This window comes from Hyla sarda, chromosome 9 (genome assembly GCF_029499605.1).
Source record: "Hyla sarda isolate aHylSar1 chromosome 9, aHylSar1.hap1, whole genome shotgun sequence".
NCBI classification, from domain to species: domain Eukaryota; kingdom Metazoa; phylum Chordata; class Amphibia; order Anura; family Hylidae; genus Hyla; species Hyla sarda.
The window spans coordinates 174,127,517-174,147,775 of record NC_079197.1 but is presented as its reverse complement, the minus strand read 5'-3'; the positions used below and the strand labels follow the sequence as shown (position 1 = coordinate 174,147,775).

General features: G+C 43.7%; 2 protein-coding genes across 15 annotated transcripts in view; one reads left to right on the top strand and one right to left on the bottom strand.

The window, feature by feature from the left end:
• Positions 1-7,510, top strand: part of GPR4 (G protein-coupled receptor 4) — a 45,969-nt gene extending 38,459 nt beyond the window's left edge. For 3 of the 5 annotated variants that reach the window (XM_056540735.1, XM_056540734.1, XM_056540737.1), the window contains one exon: positions 5,342-7,510. In XM_056540735.1, the coding sequence (XP_056396710.1) occupies positions 5,552-6,613 (1,062 nt within the window). In that variant the 5' untranslated portion in view covers positions 5,342-5,551 and the 3' untranslated portion in view covers positions 6,614-7,510. Of the gene's footprint in view, positions 1-253; positions 859-5,341 lie in introns of those variants that run through there. The other 2 variants (XM_056540733.1, XM_056540736.1) reach the window with 2 other exon arrangements.
• GIPR (gastric inhibitory polypeptide receptor) overlaps positions 1-20,259 on the bottom strand; it is a 265,555-nt gene that overhangs the window by 231,038 nt on the left and 14,258 nt on the right. For all 10 annotated transcript variants that reach the window (XM_056540708.1, XM_056540703.1, XM_056540710.1 and 7 more), the window contains one exon: positions 7,459-7,514. The gene's annotated coding sequence lies outside the window, so the exon portion shown is untranslated. The remainder of the gene's footprint in view (positions 1-7,458; positions 7,515-20,259) is intronic.

Genomic DNA, 20,259 nt, shown 5'->3' with positions numbered 1-20,259 from the left:
AACATAAGGATGCAAACTATATCCATGGAAGGACTGTTACAGCCTTCTTTGGAATATATTCGGCAATTTTAGACTTTGGTCTATACACTTGGTTACACTTGTTTTTTTTTATTTGATTTATTATCTATAATCAGTAAAAGCTAAGTTTTAGTTTCTCCCCTTTCTTGCCATATAATTAGTGCAAGACCTGTCTTTTTACAAAACCGAATGGTATACTCTCCCAGAGAGGATTTGCCCTGCGAAAGACTCAACAATGCTGTCTCAGCGGAGGAGGCTCGGGCTGGTTCTTCAAAGACACCCCGAAATTCCATCAGAAAAGCCCGGAGATTGGTTGTGAAAGCACCACTGCGATCCCAAAGCGGAGTTGCCCAGGCCAAAGCCCTTCCAGTTAAAAGACTGATAACGAAGGCCACCTTTGCTCGTTCTGAAGGGAACTGTTCCGCCATGAGTTCAATGTGCATGGAGCACTGAGTCACGAAACCACACCAGGACTTAGGATCCCCCTCATATTTCACTGGAAGAGACAAGCAGTTTCATTCCGGAGGAGTTTGCAGCAGTGGGAGGCAGCACTAAAGAAGGAGGAAGCTGTGGTTGTGGTGGTTATTGTTGAGCAGTTATTGCAACTGCTGCATCATGGCGGATAACTGGCTCAACTGCTGTGTCTGCTGGGCCAACTGCTGTGACTGGAGCGCCATGATAGAAGCGAGATCCAGATTATCTGGCAGAGGAGCCCCATGGCCAGATCTTGCTGTTACGAAGCTGGATGTGGATCCTCTAACCTGTGTGGCTGATGACTCAGACTGTATCGGGGAGCGAAATCTAAGGTGCCGTTGAATCACAACAATATAACCCCGAGAGGTTAGATAAAGCCTCTATAATACATGTGCCATTAATAATAAGACGTAACCTTAATTTTTGTATTAACTAATAAATGAATAAGGTGAGAAACACACGTTTTAAAACCACAGTGCCACTGGGGTACCTATACTAATGTTGAAAGGGGCCAATCAAGTCCTCAGTTAAAGCAACAGGAGTTGGTGGGTCTGATAATATTGCTTAATAACAGATTGCAACGTCAAGCGGTACATAGGTCTGTAGATGTTGTGGTTGGACCTGATTTCAGGTGTATATATGTTTTTGATATACTATATATATTCACCACTGTCGGACCCCGACATGTTTCGCCACTGGTGTGACTTTATCAAGGAGACAACTGACAGCAGTGAATGTATGTGTCAAATGAACCATTTTATAAGTTACTCTCCTGACATCATACTCCTCATACACATTTCCTAACATCCATTACCTCATAAAATACCCATTCTCCATATTCCCGGTTACACTTCAAGACCAATCACAATGGGAGATCTTCGATTACAGTGGGGATCAAAAGTTTGGGCACCCCAGGTAAAAATTTGTATTAATGTGCATAAAGAAGCCAAGGAAAGATGGAAAAATCTCCAAAAGGCATCAAATTACAGATTAGACATTCTTATAATATTTCAACAAAAGTTAGATTTTATTTCCATCATTTACACTTTCAAAATAACAGAAAACAAAAAAATGGTGTCTGCAAAAGTTTGTGCACCCTGCAGAATTTATAGCATGCACTGCCCCCTTTGCAAAGCTGAGACCTGCCAGTGTCATGGATTGTTCTCATCATCATCTGGGAAGACCAGGTGATGTCAATCTCAAAGGGTTTAAATGCCCAGACTCATCTGACCTTGCCCCAACAATCAGCACCATGGGTTCTTCAAAGCAGTTGTCTAGAAATCTGAAAATGAAAATAGTTGACGCTCACAAAGCTGGAGAAGGCTATAAGAAGATAGCAAAACGTTTTCAGATGTCAATATCCTCTGTTCGGAATGTAATTAAGATATGGCAGTCATCAGGAATAGAGGAAGTTAAAGCAAGATCGGGAAGACCAAGAAAAATATCAGACAGAAAAGCTTGCAGGATTGTGAGAAAAACAATTCAAAACCCACGTTTTACTGCACAATCCCTCCAGAAAGATCTGGCAGACACTGGAGTTGTGGTACACTATTCCACTATAAAGAGATACTTGTACAAATATGATCTTCATGGAAGAGTCATCAGAAGAAAACCTCTTCTACGTCCTCACCACAAAAATCAGCATTTGAACTTTGCAAATGAACATATAGACAAGCCTGATGCATTATGGAAACAAGTTCTGTGGACCAATGAGGTTAAAATTAAACTTTTTGGCCGGTGTGAGCAAAGGTACGTTTGGAGAAGAAGGGGAACAGAATTTTATGAAAAGAACCTCTGTCCAACTGTTAAGCATGGGGGTGGATCAATCATGCTTTGGGGTTGTATTGCAGCCAGTGGCACAGGTAACATCTCACGAGTAGAAGGCAAAATGGATTCAATAAAATTTCAGCAAATTTTGGATGCTAACTTGATGCCATCTGTGAAAAAGCTGAAGTTAAAGAGAGGATGGCTTCTGCAAATGGATAATGATCCTAAACACACCTCGAAATCCACGGGGGATTACATCAAGAGGCGTAAACTGAAGGTTTTGCCATGGCCTTCGCAATCTCCTGACCTCAACATAATTGAAAATCTATGGATAGACCTTAAAAGTGCAGTGCGTGACCGACAGCCCAGAAATCTCAAAGAACTGGAAGACTTTTGTAAGGAAGAATGGGCAAAGATACCTCAAACAAGAATTGAAAGACTCTTGGCTGGCTACAAAAAGCATTTACAAGCTGTGATACTTGCCAACAAGCTGTGATACTTGCTATAAATTCTGCAGGGTGCCCAAACTTTTGCAGATGCCATTTTTTTGTTTTCTGTTATTTTGAAAGTGTAAATGATGGAAATAAAATCTAACTTTTGTTGACATATTATAAGAATGTCTAATCTGTAATTTGATGCCTTTTGGAGATTTTTCCATCTTTCCTTGGCTTCTTTATGCACATTAATACAAATTTTTACCTGGGGTGCCCAAACTTTTGATCCCCACTGTACCTCACTTACTTGGAGGGCGGCTGTCCACTCATGAGCGTTTCCATATTGGCCAATCCCTGGTTAGAATAACCCTCCACAACCTAATTCATTCTGTCAACATCCGCTAACCGATCATGTGATCGGCTGCGTCAGCTGATCATTAACGTGGCCGCACTATACTACATGCCCCTGTGTCTTTGATATCAATCGGCGGATGTCCGGTCATGTGCTCGGCTGCGTCACGTGACTACTCACATGAACGAACTGTGCATCAATTCTCCTTCTATCTATGCGCATATGGCGCTCTCTCCCTGCTGTGCATATGCGGGCGGCTTCTGCCTCCAGTGATGTTAACCCCTCAATGTACGGGCATTTATAGCTGGCAGCATTTTTGTAAAATTTTGGTAAAATGTGCACTAACATAGGTAGGTGTGTATTCGGTCACAGTCCCAACAGTATATATCTGATAATTTATTGATTTGCAAAGTTTACAATAAATAACTTCTATTAATCCATGTCTTAGTCTGAGTGGATTTATTTTAAGTGTAAACTTAAAGATGGATGGGACTCACACATTGTTTTAATTAAGGAAAAAATGATTTAAAAAATATATACAGTATAACAAAAAAATTGACTTTGTAGTAGCTAAGTGTGAATATTTAGAAGGTAGATGGACTCAAAGGTAAGTATAAAATAGTAACTTTACAATCATATGTTAATGATGTACCATATTAGGTTCTTTGGACACAACATATTCTTACTCTACCTTAATGTATACACTGTGCATGTTCAATATATTGAATTTATTAAATGGTAGACTGAGCTAAAGCAAATGACAAAATCTATATCAATTATACTATAATCTTGATATTTTTTGTGTAATTATTCTACATCAATTAGAACAACATCTAAATGCTGTCAGTTGTCTCCTTGATAAAGCCAAACCAGTGGCGAAACATGTCGGGGTGTGACAGTTTTCTGTTTAATAGCATTTCCACTGGGCCTAATGGAAAACAAAATAAGCTAATAGCCCAACCAGATACCATCTAGTTTACACCTGCGGTGCACAGCAGGAGCTAGTGGCTGGTTACCTGAGCAACATATGGAGTTGGGGTGCTTATAAATATATATAAGTGGTGTTCAGACTGCATCTGCAGGTATGGTTTGTAGTCGCCTGTCACCCAATATCATCTTGAGTGGTGAATATATACAGTATATTAAAAACATATATACACCTGAAATCAGGTCCAACCACAACATCTACAGACTTATATACCGCTTGACGTCGCAATCTGTTATTAAGCAATATTTTCAGACCCACCAACTCCTGTTGCTTTAACTGATGAGGACCTGATTGGCCCCTTCCAACATTAGTATAGGTACCCCAGTGGCACTGTGGTTTTAAAACGTGTGTTTCTCACCTTATTCATTTATTAGTTAATACACAAATAAAAGTTACGTTGTATTATTATTGACACATGTATTATAGAGGCTTTATCTAACCTCTCAGGGTTATATTGTTGTGATTTATCTATACCGCTACATGTGTCATTTGGGCCAGAATTCAGTAGTAGGGATTCACATGAGGGCGTGTCCCGCGATGCGAATCCCAGTCCCGCCGGCGGCAGGGGAGAAGTAAACATTACGCTCGCGGCCGTGTTACAACTTTGTGTGAATTCAACAGTAAATAGGTCGGGTCTTCAGAACACGCCCCTTTTCCCCGTCAGCCACGCCCCTTCTAGCCAGACCACAGCTTTTTTGGGGTTTGTGGGTTTATTATCCCTAGATTTCACTTCCCACAGTTACACACTCTCATCAGTTTCTCTTAGGTCATGTCCGCACACTTGTTACAGGACCTGCTGGCTCACCCAGTCACTTTGTTTCTTTTTCATGTACCCAGCCCTTACACACTCACATGAGTGTTGTTTATCCTGACATCCAGCAGTTACCAACTCACATAAGTGAGTTTCTACACACCCAAGTTTAACACTGTCGCATAACTGTACTTTACCTACATGTCCATTATTTACACACATCCTTTATCCGTATACTCAGCCATTACACACTAATTTAATTGTCCATTATCTGTACACCCAGCAGTTACTGTAAATCTGTCCCTTAATTTCAGATATTGGAGAAAAGAGACTGAAAATGTAGGATTTCAGCATGCTTTGCTCATGTGTATATCTGGCTGTAGAACTGCTTACAGTTCTTAGGCTTTACCTGCTATTTGGTATATAGTAAGGAGTAACTTGATACCATATTACATAACTAAAACGTAATGTATTTGTGTGTTCTTCCCACAATCTTTACACTTTTGCTGGTAATGTTTCTATGACATGTTTCTTATAGCCTTATTTCTATTTCACAGGCTCTGCTGTTCCTGTTCATGATGGTGTAGTGTTCCGTAATCATGAGATGCCACCATGCACAGCCAACTCAAGGACCCAGGCAATGCTGAGCCCCTAACAAGGGGGAGGAAGAAAGATGGAGGTGTCAAGAGCCCAATGTATGGTACAGAAGTGAAATTAACAGAAAACAGAACAGAACTTCTATCTTAGCATATTTCACTTCTTCAAACATGTCCAACATCACTCCAGAAGCTTGCAACGTTGACTCTGACCTGGACGGTGTGCTTCCTCCATCACTCTATGCAGTTGTATTCGTAGTGGGACTACCAGCCAATCTTTTAGCCCTCTGGGCTGCCTGGTTGCAGGTGCGGAAAGGAAAAGAACTTGGAGTCTACCTTCTAAACCTCAGCCTGTCAGACCTCCTCCTCATTTGTGCACTACCACCCTGGACAGACTACTATTTACGAAGGGATGTATGGGGATATGGACCAGGGGCCTGTCGTCTCTTTGGCTTCATCTTTTATACCAACCTTTATGTGGGTGCTGCCTTCCTGTCCTGTGTGTCAGCTGACCGCTACCTGGCAGTGGCACATCCTTTGAGGTTTCCTGGTGCACGGCCCATCCGATCTGCTGCTGCTGTGTCTGCACTGGTTTGGGTCCTAGAACTGGCAGCTAACGCCCCTCCATTGTTTAGAGACGCTATCACCAGAGACCGCTACAATCACACATTCTGCTATGAGAGTTATCCCCTATCTGGGAAGGGAGATGCACTGGCCAATGTGGGGAGGGTATTAGCTGGATTTTTATTGCCTTGGGGGATAATGCTTTTGTGTTATGCTGGGTTACTTCGTGCCCTGCGAGGAAGTGCGTCCTGTGAGAGAAGGGAAAAGAGACGGGTGCGTCGGCTTGCCCTGGGGCTACCTTGTGTGGCACTGCTCTGCTATGGGCCCTATCATGCACTGCTCCTCCTACGCAGTCTGGTATTTCTGGCCGGAGGTGGTTCTGTAGCGGCAGGTGAAAGCTGTGCGTTGGAGGAGCGGTTGTTCCCAGCATACCATGCCTCTCTGGCAATGGCCACCCTGAACTGCTTGGCTGATCCTGCACTTTATTGCTTGGCTTGCCCAGGAGCCAGGGGTGAGGTGGCAAAAGCAATAGGTAGAGTGGTGGCTTGGGCAATGGGCAAGGACAGAAGTGGTTGGCAGGTAAGAGGCGGAGATGGCAGAGGAATCGGTCGAGGTGAGGAGGTGGGAATGGTGGAGATGGGAGGGAGAGGGGGAGGCTCCATCATCTGAGCTGGATTAACAATTTGGTGAATGTGTACAAAATAGAATTAAAGAATTTGATGTCTTGTAATAAAACGTGTCTGGTTATTACACAGACAGAGTGATGGTCTGCAGGTAGTGTTACTGTGTAGATAGTGTTACTGTGTAGACATCTTGCAGCTAGGTCTGCCATCTGTGTGCTGAGTCAGTGTGTGTTACGTAGACACATCCAGAACGCAGGGGCAATCGAGTTACACAGGAACAGCGGAGAGGAGGAGTGTGGGGGTACACAGCTGTTACTGATGGAAGTTCGAGCTGTACCAGGCACAATACTCTCACATTCAAATAAAAACGTCGGCAGTATAGGCACCTGTTGTCCTGGTTTCCCCTCACAATTATCGGGCCCCATCAACTACTCATGAGATTAATCACAAGAGTGATATGTTCATCTATCAGGTCACTAAAATTGAGATCCACAGAAAGGTGCAGACACATCACACATTTATGTTGACTGGAGGAGGGGGGTGTACTCACAAAAAGCAGACATGGTTACCTTCCAGGTACATTTGACTTATTAAAATTTTGAAATAAGTTCAGCAACTTTTTCATTTAACATCTATGTTACGGGCACCATTGTAATATGATCATAGATGTCATATACCTAAACAATATGATTTGTGGCATAGCAGGAAACACACATACTGTATAGCCACATAGTAACAGTACCTATACACCAAAAAATGGGAATAAATTGGATAGGGTCCTCTTTGTTTTGTAGTGTTTTTTTTTTTGTTTTTTTTAAACAATGTTTTTTTCTTCTTGTGATTTTCATTTAGTGGCTAACTATAGTCTTTGTGTGCAGGTGTAGCCCTCACCTTCAGATTTTATTTATTCTTCTTTTTTTCTACAAAGCTTCATGTTGAAGTAAAACCTGAAAAACACAAGATACCATTGTTACTACAGTAAAATCTCCCTTAGTGGACACCGCCCAATAGCGGATAGTTTTTAATTCCCCGGCAGAGTCCCATAAGACTTAATGTATTTGCACCCTCGGAATAGGGGGCACTCCCAAAAGCAGATGCGGACACACATGAAAGGGGAAAAAAATACTCCCATTATGGGACAAAACACTCCCAATTGGGGACAAAACACTCCCAATAGGGGACAACCAGGCTTATGTGCCAGCCCTACCTTGTACATAAGGCCACCATCAGGGGGCTACAGCCAATACCCCAGTAAGGGGCCCAGGCCCCCGATGCATCCCCCTGCAGAAGCCCCAGCACAGAAGACCGCTGTTTAAACAGTGATCTCCTGCTACTGTACGTCTGCACACCACATCAATCACCTCCCCTTTCCTTGATCCCTGCCACTTTATTTCCCCTGTGTCAAATTATCCCCCTCCCCCCTTTTAACCCCGTCTGCCACATCATTTCTTCTTGATCCCCCCTGTGCTATTTCATTCCCCCTTTTATTACCCTCTGTGTAAATTCATCACTTCCTCCCCCCCCCCCCATGCAATTTCATTCCTCTTTATCCCCCTGTGCCATTTCATTCCCCCTTTATCTCCCTGTGCCACTTCTTTAAAGAAAGGGTGATGAATTTACACAGAGGGTAATAAAGAGGGAATGAAATGGCACAGGGGCATCAATGATGTAGCACAGGGGGTAAAGGGGGGGGATAATTTGGCACAAGGTACGCGGGAATAAGGTGGCACAGGGTATAAAGAGGGGATGAAATTATACTGGGGAGGGATAAGGGGTGATTAAATGGCACTGGGAGATTCTACTGTAATATCGCTTTTTATCATGTTTTATAGGTAGATATACTCTGGAGTGAGTACAGTACAGTATTAGGTCATTTAGAAAGATTTTTGAGCCATTTTTCCCAATAAGGGACATCTCTCAATAGCGGACACTTTTTTCATTCCCTGTGATTCCACTGTATATACAATGGAGTATAGGGACACTCACTTAGGGTACGTTCACACTCCATCATTGCTGTCTGTGTAACTTATGCATTTTTTTTTTTTTTTTTTAACATTACCGGAAGCTAAACATGGATGCCATCAGCATATTCCTTTTCCCATTGACTTACATTATAAAAATAAAACTTTATGTAAAGAATCAATCTTTTTTGGGTGTACACAATAACACAGTTGACCAAGTTTTTGCATATTGCAAAATCAAACAAACTGTAAAGAAAACAGTCAAACAGAGACAGAAACGTGGTGTGAGCACATCTTTACAGTATCATTTTATATGTGAGCTGAGCTGCACAGCCCATGTCCATCAGAATGGTAACCCTCATTCTTTGTATCCATCCATTAAAGGACATCTGCAGCGTGATTAACACTTATCTCCTATCCACAGGATAGGGGATAAGTGTTTGATCGCGAGGGTCCGACCTCTGGGACCCCCTGTGATCTCCTGTACGGGGCCGCGGGGGGCGTGCCGGCCGCAGCATGACATTGCAGCCGGCACGCCTCCTCCATACATCTCTATGGGAGAGGTGGGGAGGCAGCGTTCGTAGAACTGTATGGGGACGGGGAAGAGACGGGGCATCACCATCGACCTCTAGGTCGACGCTACGCGCCTTAGCGCTCACCATGAGCGCTAATGGCGGCACCCCGTCAGGGAGATTGCGGGGGGTCCCAGCGGTCGGACCCCCTGCAATTAAACACTTATCCCCTATCCTGTGGATAGGGGATAAGTGTCATACCGCTGCAGTTGTCCTTTAAGTGACATCATTCGCCTTCGCTATTCCTGTCCTGATCACTGGGTCATTCCTCTCATGGCAGCTGGGAGACATCTGCAAGGATTCTGTGCCTGGGAATGTGATGTCCCTTCTGCAACCCAAAGGAGAAACATCTCCCACTTTCCTAAGCTTTGAGTTCCTTCTATCTGATAAACTTTTTCATCCTCCTCAGTGTTTCCTCTTTCTCTCATTGGATAAATCAAACTGGGTGTACCTAGCTGAATAAATCAGGTTGGGTATACTACTCGATCTCAGAATGCATTGTGTTTTCTGTACCCCCACTATTACTGAATAGATCAAGTTTGGTGTACCTATCAATTCTTGTATATATCTAGTTGATTGCATTCCTCTATCCCAGTAGAGGTAAGGCTGGGTGTACTCTGTTTAGATATTTGGTATATCTTACTAGTGTACAGCTATGGTTGGTTGTACCCATCAGTTCAGTATCAGTTTATAGATCAGGTTGGGTACACCCATCCATCCTTGAAAAGATCAGGTTGGGTGAACCTTTGTATCAATCAGGTTTGCTTTACTGAACCCATGCGTGCACACATGGTACCAAAAGACATACATTTGGACGCCTACACGTAAAGACTTATGATGTAACAACCTCCACTGTCTAGTTGGAATAGAGAAAACACAGCCCCCATGAAGTGACCATTCTCCTCCTGCTTTATGTCATTAGGTAACACCATTCCTGGTGTTAGCACCACACATGATTCCGTTACTTCCTCCAATGCAGGTGTTTGCATCTTATATTTCATTTAACGGGCCATTGTGCGTACCTTTAACCTGTCCCCTTCCTATCCCAGCTCAGTATCACCTATTTTGGCCAGCCATACCTTTCTTGGTGCCTGAGCAACTTTGTGGTTCCTTGTGTCTATGTCAAAGGTGTGCTGTATGCCTGATTCTGATATACTGTGTATTGGCCTGTGCGTGTTCGCCTCCCTCTGTCTCCTCATGAGCCTTCTGTACCATACTGAACCTTTCGTGTTTGACCCGGACCATTAATCTTGAGCTTGTGCCGTCTGCCACAACCCTTCTGCCTGTTCCTGACTATGCTGTCTTGCCACCTGCCCACAACATACTCCAGGATCCCGATTTGCCTTGTCTGACCCATTGGTTTCTGCATATGACTCCAAACTCCACCTACAATGAGAATCCTAAATGCGCTGCCTCGCCACAGAAAGAGGATACAGTACTGTACTAGTTGGTTTATTTTCTTAGTGATAAAACATGCACAATGCATTTCAAAGACGTACAGGCTTCTTTTTCAAGTACTTTATGTACAAAGTTGCTGCAGCCTCTGTTCTGTCTTTGTACGTGTTGTGCCGGTAATTGCACAAACCTCCCAGGTGAATCAGTGCTTGGCTCTAGGGATCGAACGATTATCGGTTTGGCCGATATTATCAGCAGATAATCGCGATTTTGGACATTATCGTATCGGCAATTACCTTGCCCATCCCCAGTGTTATAATTACCTGTTCCAGGGGTCCACGATCCTTCTGGCTCCTGCGCTGTTGCTGTGCGCCGCGTAATTACGAGTGACATCGCCAATGCGACGTCACCGTCAGTACGCACAGTGACAGCGCAGGACGCTGTCGGAGCCAGAAGGATCGCGGACCCCCGGAAACAGGTAATTATAACACCAGGGAAGGGGAGAGGCGATAGGGCAGCGGCGACGCGGTGGTATGTGGGCAGAGGATGGGGGGGGAGGCAATGGGGCAGCAGTGGCGGCATGTGGCCAGAAGATGGGGGGAGGCAATGGGGCTTGGCGGCGGTATGTGGGCAGAGGATGGGGGGGGGGGGGGAGGCGATGGGGCAACTGTGGTGGTTAGGGGGAGAGAAGCGGGCAGCGGCGGCGGTCTCTGGCACCGCAAAAGCCGCTGTAGTTCATTGATTTAAAGCGCCCGCATTAAATCATTGATCTGCAACGGCTTCTGCCCCGCCGGGGGGTTGAAATAGCCGATAACTTTGGCTTCTGACCATTGGCTTCTGACACTGGTGTCTTCTGGTCCGCTGTGCCAGCTACAACCCACATTTCTGTTAGGAGGCAACATGTTACCCTATAGCAGCAAAAGTCCAGCTTCCACATACTAAAGCAGAATAAAGAGTGAAAACCTAGAGGGTATCTAGGCACTGTTCCTAACCCAGCCCAAAGCCAAACCAGTTGGGTAGTGCAGGAGGTCCATACTCATTATAAACCCTATACGGTCATCAGTGAACTGCAGATAAGTGCAGCGACAAATTCCCAAAGATATATATTTATATACAGAGAGGAGGAAACATTAGTCACATGTGGTGGTGGAGGTCGCGGCAAGTGCACACACAGCGGAAACTGCCTCTAGTCTTAGATCCTTATCTACATTCCTGACATACAGCAAATAATACACATAATTAATATCATAAACCGCTAATGAGGAAATAACAGTCCCTGTTGACATAATAAATAGGTCACCATTAAAAGTGTGCAGGGCTGGTTTATGATATAGAGAAGGTAAACAAGGTAAAAATGATCACTCTGAGGTCACTACTAATGATAATTTTTATTATATTTAAAATTTTTATCAAACAATATGATAGCACAATAAACAAGAGGAAAAAATAACTATTTCCAGGAAGCAAGCCAAATGAGAGAGCAGAAATCAGTTATCGGGTCTGTAAAAGGCCTGATAGACGCAAAAAGTAAGCAGTTTTACCTGAAGGCCCAATACTGTTTCCAGCAACGAGAGTGCAACCAGAGTAAGACAGAAGCATGTGTTGGCATGACCTTAGAGTAAACAACATAAAAAGGGGGGAGGAAGGGTGGTGGGTAGGTGCGGAGATATCCATGGATCCACAAGTGCTCTAGATATGGGAACTACTAGAGAGTAACATAGGGGGGTGGGCCCTGACTTCCTACTCATGGTACCAAGTGGTGGACTGAAAGTGTCCCTTAATTGTTAGTTGTGTGCAAGAGAGTAAAGGGAAAATGTAGCTTGCCCACAAGCTGAAGTGCTTCACTTACCTCTCATTGTGGAGGGTGACTTCAACCCAATCCTTGTGAAATATGAAATATAATTTTCCAGATATCGTTTATACGGGGGTAACTATAGGATCTATCCATTTCTGCAGTAAACATTTTTGAGCTTCCAAGACCATGTGTAAAAGCTTTTTAGTTTCTTTGTCACATCTGTAAGTTTTGTTATCAACTAAAGTCAAACAATCCCCACTGTGCGTCAAAGGAAACAGAATTGGTCAAGTAGGTACATTAAGTTGGGGACATTTAGTTTTTAAAAAGGTGCAGTATAGGGAGCTAATTTGCTGATCGTCCCTGGGGTGGAGATAAACCGAAAGCTACCGCAACAGCAATGTTGAGATTTCAACCATTCCATCCAAAACCGGTTGACTCTACCTGAGAAAGATAGAGGGAACAGTTTCCAAGCTGTCTGGAGGTTTTCAATGAGTTGATTTAAGCGGGAAGATTTACTAGGTCCTTTTAGTAAAAGAGCCTCGCATTGTCTAGATTCAAAGTCTGATAAGTGTACCTTTTGTTCCAAGCTATTTAAAAAGGTGGGGAGCGATTGTCTGGGTTTGTAAAACCCTCAATGTATAATCAAGGGGTCAATGGATAGGTTGTATAGGAGAGGGGATAAAGGACACCCCTGACAGGTGCCCCTAAATAGTTCTAAGGGAAGGGTGTTTTTTCTACTCTGTGTGGGCTTGGTCATTCAAATGTCATATGAAGAAAGAGAATTGATTGCCAACATTTCTATTCAACAGAGTTTTATACAGAAAATTCCAAGAGGCCCTGAAGTAGAACTTGGGTGCATTCGGCGCATAGACATTCAATAGAGTGTAGGGTTAACCAGATCAATTACGCATGTGGCGATACCAAATATGTTTATTTTTATTATTTTTTTCATATTTTTTTATATGGAAAATGGGAAAAGGAGAGTGATTTAAACTTTTATGGAAGGGGTTAGTGGATGTTTTTTTTTTTTTTTACTTTTATTTAAAGCGTACCTGTCAGATCTAGAGATGAGCGAACTTACAGTAAATTCGATTCGTCACGAACTTCTCGGCTCGGCAGTTGATAACTTTTCCTGCATAAATTAGTTCAGCTTTCCGGTGCTCCAGTGGGCTGGAAAAGGTGGATACAGTCCTAGGAGACTCTTTCCTAGGACTGTATCCACCTTTTCCAGGCCACCGGAGCACCTGAAGGCTGAACTAATTTACGCAGGAAAAGTCATCAACTGCCGAGCCGAGAAGTTTGTGACGAATCGAATTTACTGTAAGTTCGCTCATCTCTAGTCAGATCACTCAAAAAAAACAAACTGTTATATGTTGCTCAGTATCTCATTCTGATCATGTACATGTACTTTGTATGTGTCTGTGACCTACATTTCTCTCAGAATTAGCTTTATTTCTGAAATCCCTTAATTTTGTCCACCAGAAGCTGGGGGGGGTGGCATGCTGGGAGTTTTAGTTTTGCAACAGCTGCAGGCATATGATTGTAGTCCCCCTTTATTACACACACACAGGCTTCATATATTCTTACACATACACATTAGATAGACACACTGATATACACACATACACATATATCCACACACACATACATACATGCAGGGACACTTACTTTTTAACCCCTTAATGACAATGGACGTAAATGTACTAAACGCACCATGACGTACATTTACGCGCCACCATGATCGCGAGAACCGGAGCGGGGCTTGAGTCATGCGCGGCAGGTCCCGGCTGCTATTAGCAGCCGGGGACTCGCCGGTAATGGCAGATGTCTGCCATTAACCCCTCAGATGCCGTGATCAATACAGATCACAGCATCTGCAGCAGTGCGGTACTTTGAATGGATGATCAGATCGCCCACAGCGCTGCTGTGGGGATCCGATTATCCAGTATGGCGGCCGGAGGTCCCCTCACCTGGCTCCGGCTGTCTCCCGGGGTCTTCTGCTCTGGTCTGAGTTCGAGCAGAGCAGAAGATTACCGATAATACTGATCAGTGCTATGTCATATACATAGCACAGAACAGTATTAGCAATCAACTAATTGCTATGAATAGTCCCCTATGGGGACATAAAAAATTTAAAAATAAAAAAAGTGTGAAAAATCCCCTCCCAATAAAAAAGTAAGACGTCCGTTTTTCCCATTTTACCCCCCAAAAATACACATATTTGGTATCGCCGTGTGCGTAAAAGTCTGAACTATTAAAATATATTGTTAATTATCCCGTACGGTGTACGGCGTAAACGTAAAAAAATAAAAAGGCCAAAATTGCTGCTTTTTTGTCACATTTTATTCCAAAAAAATGTAATAAAAAATTTATAAAAAGTAAAACCTAAGCAAAAGTGGTACTGAAACACTACAGATCATGGCGCAAAAAATGAGCCTTCATATATGGAAAAATGAGAAAGTTATAGGTGGTCAAAATAGGGCAATTTCAAACATACTAATTTTGTTAAAATGGTTTGAGATTTTTTTTAAGCGGTACAATTATAGAAAAGCATATAATATGGGTATCATTTTAATCGTATTGACCCACAGAATAAAGAAAACATGTCATTTTATTACTGGAAAGTGTACAGCGTGAAAACAACACCTGCACAGCTCCATCCCCCGCACACAGCTCTATCCCTCCCCCTCCCCCTGCTCTGTCTCCACAGGACCTAATCCACCACGGGGCGGTTGCTTGTTTGCACGAGGAAAACACAGAGCAGGGGGGGAGGGGGAGGACGGAAATCTCACCTCACACCGGCCGGGACTACAGCTCTGATGTCCACTCATGGCGGCTCAGGTGAGGAGACCGAGAATACAGGCGACAGGAAGGGTGGTTGTATATGTAGGGTGTGAGTGTATGTGTGATGTGTATGTAATGTATGATGGGGGGCAGCGGCAGGTGTATGTATGATGTGTGCATATGTATGGTGTATATCAGTGTTTCCCAACCAGGGTGCCTCCAGCCCTGGGCATGCTGGGAGTTGTAGTTTTGCAACAGCTGGAGGCACCCTGGTTGGGAAACACTGGTGGATATGTATGGTGTGAGTGTATGTGTGTATGATGTCTATGTGTGATGTGTATGTAATGTATGATGTGTGTATAATGTCTAAGTGTGATGTGTATGTAATGTGTGATGTGTGTGTATGTGATGTATGATGTGGGGTGGGCAGCGGCAGGTGTATGTATGGTGTGAGTGTATGTGTGTATGTAATGTATGATGTGGGGGGGCAGTAGCTGGTGTATGATATGTGTATGACATGAATGTTTTGTATAGGAGCGGACTGTCACGTCCGGCATTAGGGCAGTTGTGCCATCTAATTTTATTTATTTTTAGTGGCACCCGCACTAAATTACACCCCCAGAATCTCCCCCCCCCCCTTCATACTCACCCGCCAACCAAGAGCCCCACGGATGCAGACAAACACGCCCGAACCAAAACTACAACTCCCAGCATGTTGGACCATAACCTAAACTGTAGAACTATAAAGTGCAACATGCTGGGAGTTGTAGTTTTGGTTCGGGTCAGCTGCAGAGCTATAGGCTGCATCAGGGCATGCTGGGAGTTGTAGTTACTAACTGTAATTCCCAGTATTCCTTGACACAGACTATGGCTCGGCAGCTGACACAAACCAAAACTACAACTCCCAGCATGTTACACAATAACCTTAACTGTAATACTATACAGTGCAACCTGCTGCAACAACCATAGGCTGTATCAGGGCATGCTGGGAGTTGTTGTTATCTACTAACTAAATGCAACTTCCAGCATTTTCTGACACAAAATGCAGCACATAAACTGGAGAAGCAGAACCCCCCCCCCCCCCCCAGTAACACATAAGTCCCTATTGAGACTGAAAAATAGTGATTAAAATATTTTAAAAAGTGCGAATATATGTGAATAAGCCCCTTTCCTAATAAAAGTTTCCAATTTTCTTTAAATAAAAATAATGTACAAAAATAAACATAAGTGATATCGCTGCATGTGGAAATGTCCAGACTATTAAAATATGATGTTAATTAAACCGTACGGTGAACGGTGGAAATGTAAATAATAGTCCAGAATTGTTCATTTTTGGTCACTTCATATTAGAAATTTTTTATAAGGTGATCAAAAAGTTACATCTAGACTTTTCTGGGCTCAGGTGTAAGAGGATCTACAGCTCTCCCGCCTCTAATATCCCGGCATGCTGCGATCACCTATTAACCATTAGATTACCGCTGTCAGCAGTGTCTAAAGGATCTTATATCCATCCCTGGTGGTCTAGTGGGGGATCAGACTATTTTGGTTGAAATTATTTCATCTACCAGGACAAGTGGATTTTCTTGAGGGACAAGTAGATTGTGTTCCGCTTTAGTCCCTTGGACAAGTAGTTTTTTTTTAAATTTCCACACCCCTGAACCCTCATATATGGGTCTGTAGATGGAAATATAAGAGAGTTATTTTTAGTAGGCGAGTAAGTAAAAACGAAAATGCAAAAATAAAATTGGTCTGGTCCTTAAGGCCAAAATGGGCCTGGTCCTTAAGGTGTTAAACAAATAAATCCTCTATTCACTGTCTGCAATGTGTTTCTGCCTCCCTCTCTCCCCCCCCCCCCCTTCTCTCCACACAAGTCGGTCTGCAGTGTGTCCTGCCCCTCCCCTTCTATTCACACGCAGACAAATAAACACAGGCTGCTGGGAGCAGAGTAGCTTGCTGTCAATCATGAAGTACGACCAGTGACGTTAGGACGAAGCAGTGTACACAGCAGGACTGAATGCATCCCAGGAGGCAGGTGGGGCAGTTTTTTTTCAGTATGAAATACTGAAAATTTTCTAATGAAAGCAATTACAAAACCTATTGGTTTCGCATGCTTTACAACAAATCAACGTTTTTTTTTTTATATCTGACAGTGCCTATTTAACTTTTTTTTCCCATTAGATTCCTCATACAGATCAATGGAGTTCCACAGAACTCTATTGATCTGTGTGCTCTGCTGTAATTTGTATGAGCCTTAGCCAGGCTCAATCAAATGAAGTGCAATGCACTGCGAGGGGGGGGGGGTGAATCAACCCCTCTGGACCATTTACATGTCCCTTTAGACGCCGCTGTCAGCTTTAACAGCAATCTAAAGGGTTAATAGATTGCCGCGGCGATCGCCACGTGTCGGCTATTAGCGGCAGCCCCCTGCTACAAAAATCAGCAGAGGGCTGTCAGGTATGGCACGGGCTCGAGTCAGGAGCCCACGCCATACACTGTGGCAAACAGTTAAATGACGGACATGGGAGCAATCTCCGATATACGTCATCACAGGCAGATGTCAGCTGCTGATTGCAGCACGCATCTGCCTGTCATGATTCGAGCCCGACTCGCGTCATGTCCTCACTAGATCCATGACGTACATGTATGTCATGGGTGGTGAGAGAGTTAAGCCCCGCCCACCAAAATTATCGGCAGTAAATTCACTCAGTCGAAAATGCCGAAAGGGGCATTTTCGTTAGCCGAAATTTCGGTGCATCCCTAGTGAATACAAAATATCCTTATAATCCCTTATCCATAAGTAATAACAGAGTCTCCTGGCAGTAATCAAGAATAACATGAGAACTCCCAGTAAAGCATTTCATACATTAGCATGATCAGTATGATACAGTTTATCTGAAGGAATCATAATGAAAATTGAAAACCTATGATGATGCATCAGCATGTCACCAATGAGTGTTAAAAATGATTTTTAAGAATTTTTAAATCTGGCCCAATAAACAGTATAAAAAGGCCCTAATGAATAACAATGTACAACCTCAACGCGTTTCCTCCTAGTATAATGTTAGATAGGGTTCCTCAGGAGGTGTAAAAAATGGAAACAAACCAAACTATGTTCCCAATAGGAAACTGAGGCTCATGATATCAAGACAGAGTCCTAAACCTACAAAGGGGCATAGGGGTGACTTTATATCCTGTTTATTGGGCCAGATTAAAAAATTCTTAAAAATAATTTTAACAATCATTGGTGGTGTGATGATGCATCATCATAGGTTTGAAATTTTCATTATGACGCCTTTCTTCAGATAAACTATCATACTGATCATGATAATGTATGAAATGCTTTACTGGGACTTCTCATGTTATTCTTGATTACTGCCAGGAGACCCTCATTACTTATGGATAAAGGGATTATATTGATATTTTGTATTCACCCCTTTCTTTTGTCCATGTCAGAGTCTTCTCATTACATCCTCCATTACATGGCTCCACATTTCCAGCATGTACTCGTCTGATCTGTAAGTGACATCACATCTTTCTTATAGACTGCTCAAAATAAATAAATAAATAAAGGGAATACTAGAACAACACAATGTAACTCCAAGTCAATCACACTTCTGTGAAATCAAACTGTCTAGTCAGGAAGAAACACTGATTGACAATCAATTTCACATGCTGTTGTGCAAATGGAACAGACAACAGTTGGAAATTATAGGCAATTAGCAAGACACAGTAAAGAGGGGGGGGGGAGGTGCATATAAAACTTAGCTTTTTATGATAGTAATTAAGAAATATAATGCATGTGATGCAGTATTGTTGTTTGTAGCACTCAGATGAAAAGTGCACAAACCAAATGGACGCCTGATATAATCTGCTAAAATATAACAGATGGGGAGAGGGCTCCCACAATATTAGGATATTGTACACAACAGTACATAGATGCCCGTAATAGGCTCTCTATGTTCTGGAAAATCCACAATGCCCTACGCGTTTCGGCACACTGTAACATGTGACCTCCTCAGGGGCTAAACAAGTGGTACATCTCATAATAGTAGACAATAAAAGTATCTGAGCCCATAAACATTGGGGCTCAGAAGATGGAGTTCTTCCTTAACCCAACAGACCGGGTCCACGGTTCTATCAGAGGCATAGTACGACACGGTTGCGGCGTCCTAATTGCGAGTAGAAAGCTCCAGGGACGTGTGTTACCCGCAGTGGCGGGGAGCCGAACTGTTAGCCGACACCCCCAATAAAGAAGTGGTTCTGCAGGTGGTTTCTATGCTTCCTGGCAGATGTTTTGGTCACTTTTGAATGCTGGCAGTGCTTTCACTCTAGTGGTAGCATGAGACGGAGTCTACAACCCACACAAGTGGCTCAGGTAGTGCAGCTCATCCAGGATGGCACATCAATGCGAGCTGTGGCAAGAAGGTTTGCTGTGTCTGTCAGCGTAGTGTCCAGAGCATGGAGGCTGAAGCAGGAGACAGGCCAGTACATCAGGAGACGTGGAGGAGGCCATAGGAGGGCAACAACCCAGCAGCAGGACCGCTACATCTGCCTTTGTGCAAGGTGGAGGAGGAGCACTGCCAGAGCCCTGCAAAATGGCCTCCAGCAGGCCACAAATGTGCATGTGTCCACTCAAACGGTCAGAAACAGACTCCATGAGGGTGGTATGAGGGCCCGACATCCACAGGTGGGGGTTGTGCTTACAGCCGAACACCGTGCAGGACGTTTGACATATGCCAGAGAACACCAAGATTGGCAAATTCGCCACTGGCGCCCTGTGCTCTTCACAGATGAAAGCAGGTTCACACTGAGCACGTGACAGACATGACAGAGTCTTGAGACGCTGTGGAGAAAGTTCTGCTGCCTTCAACATCCTCTAGCATAACCGGTTTGGCGGTGGGTCAGTAAGGGTGTAGGGTGGCATTTCTTTGGGGGGCTGCACAGCCCTTCATGTGCTTGCCAGAGGTAACCTGACTGCCATTAGGTACCGAGATGAGATCCTCAGACCCCTTGTGAGACCATATGATGGTGCAGTTCGCCCTGGGTTCTTCCTAATGCAAGACAATGCATTGATACTATGGACTTGCCCACCCGTTCCCCCGACCTGAATCCAATGGAGCACATCTGGGACATCATGTCTCACTCCATCCACCAATGCCACGTTACACCACAGGCTGTCCAGGAG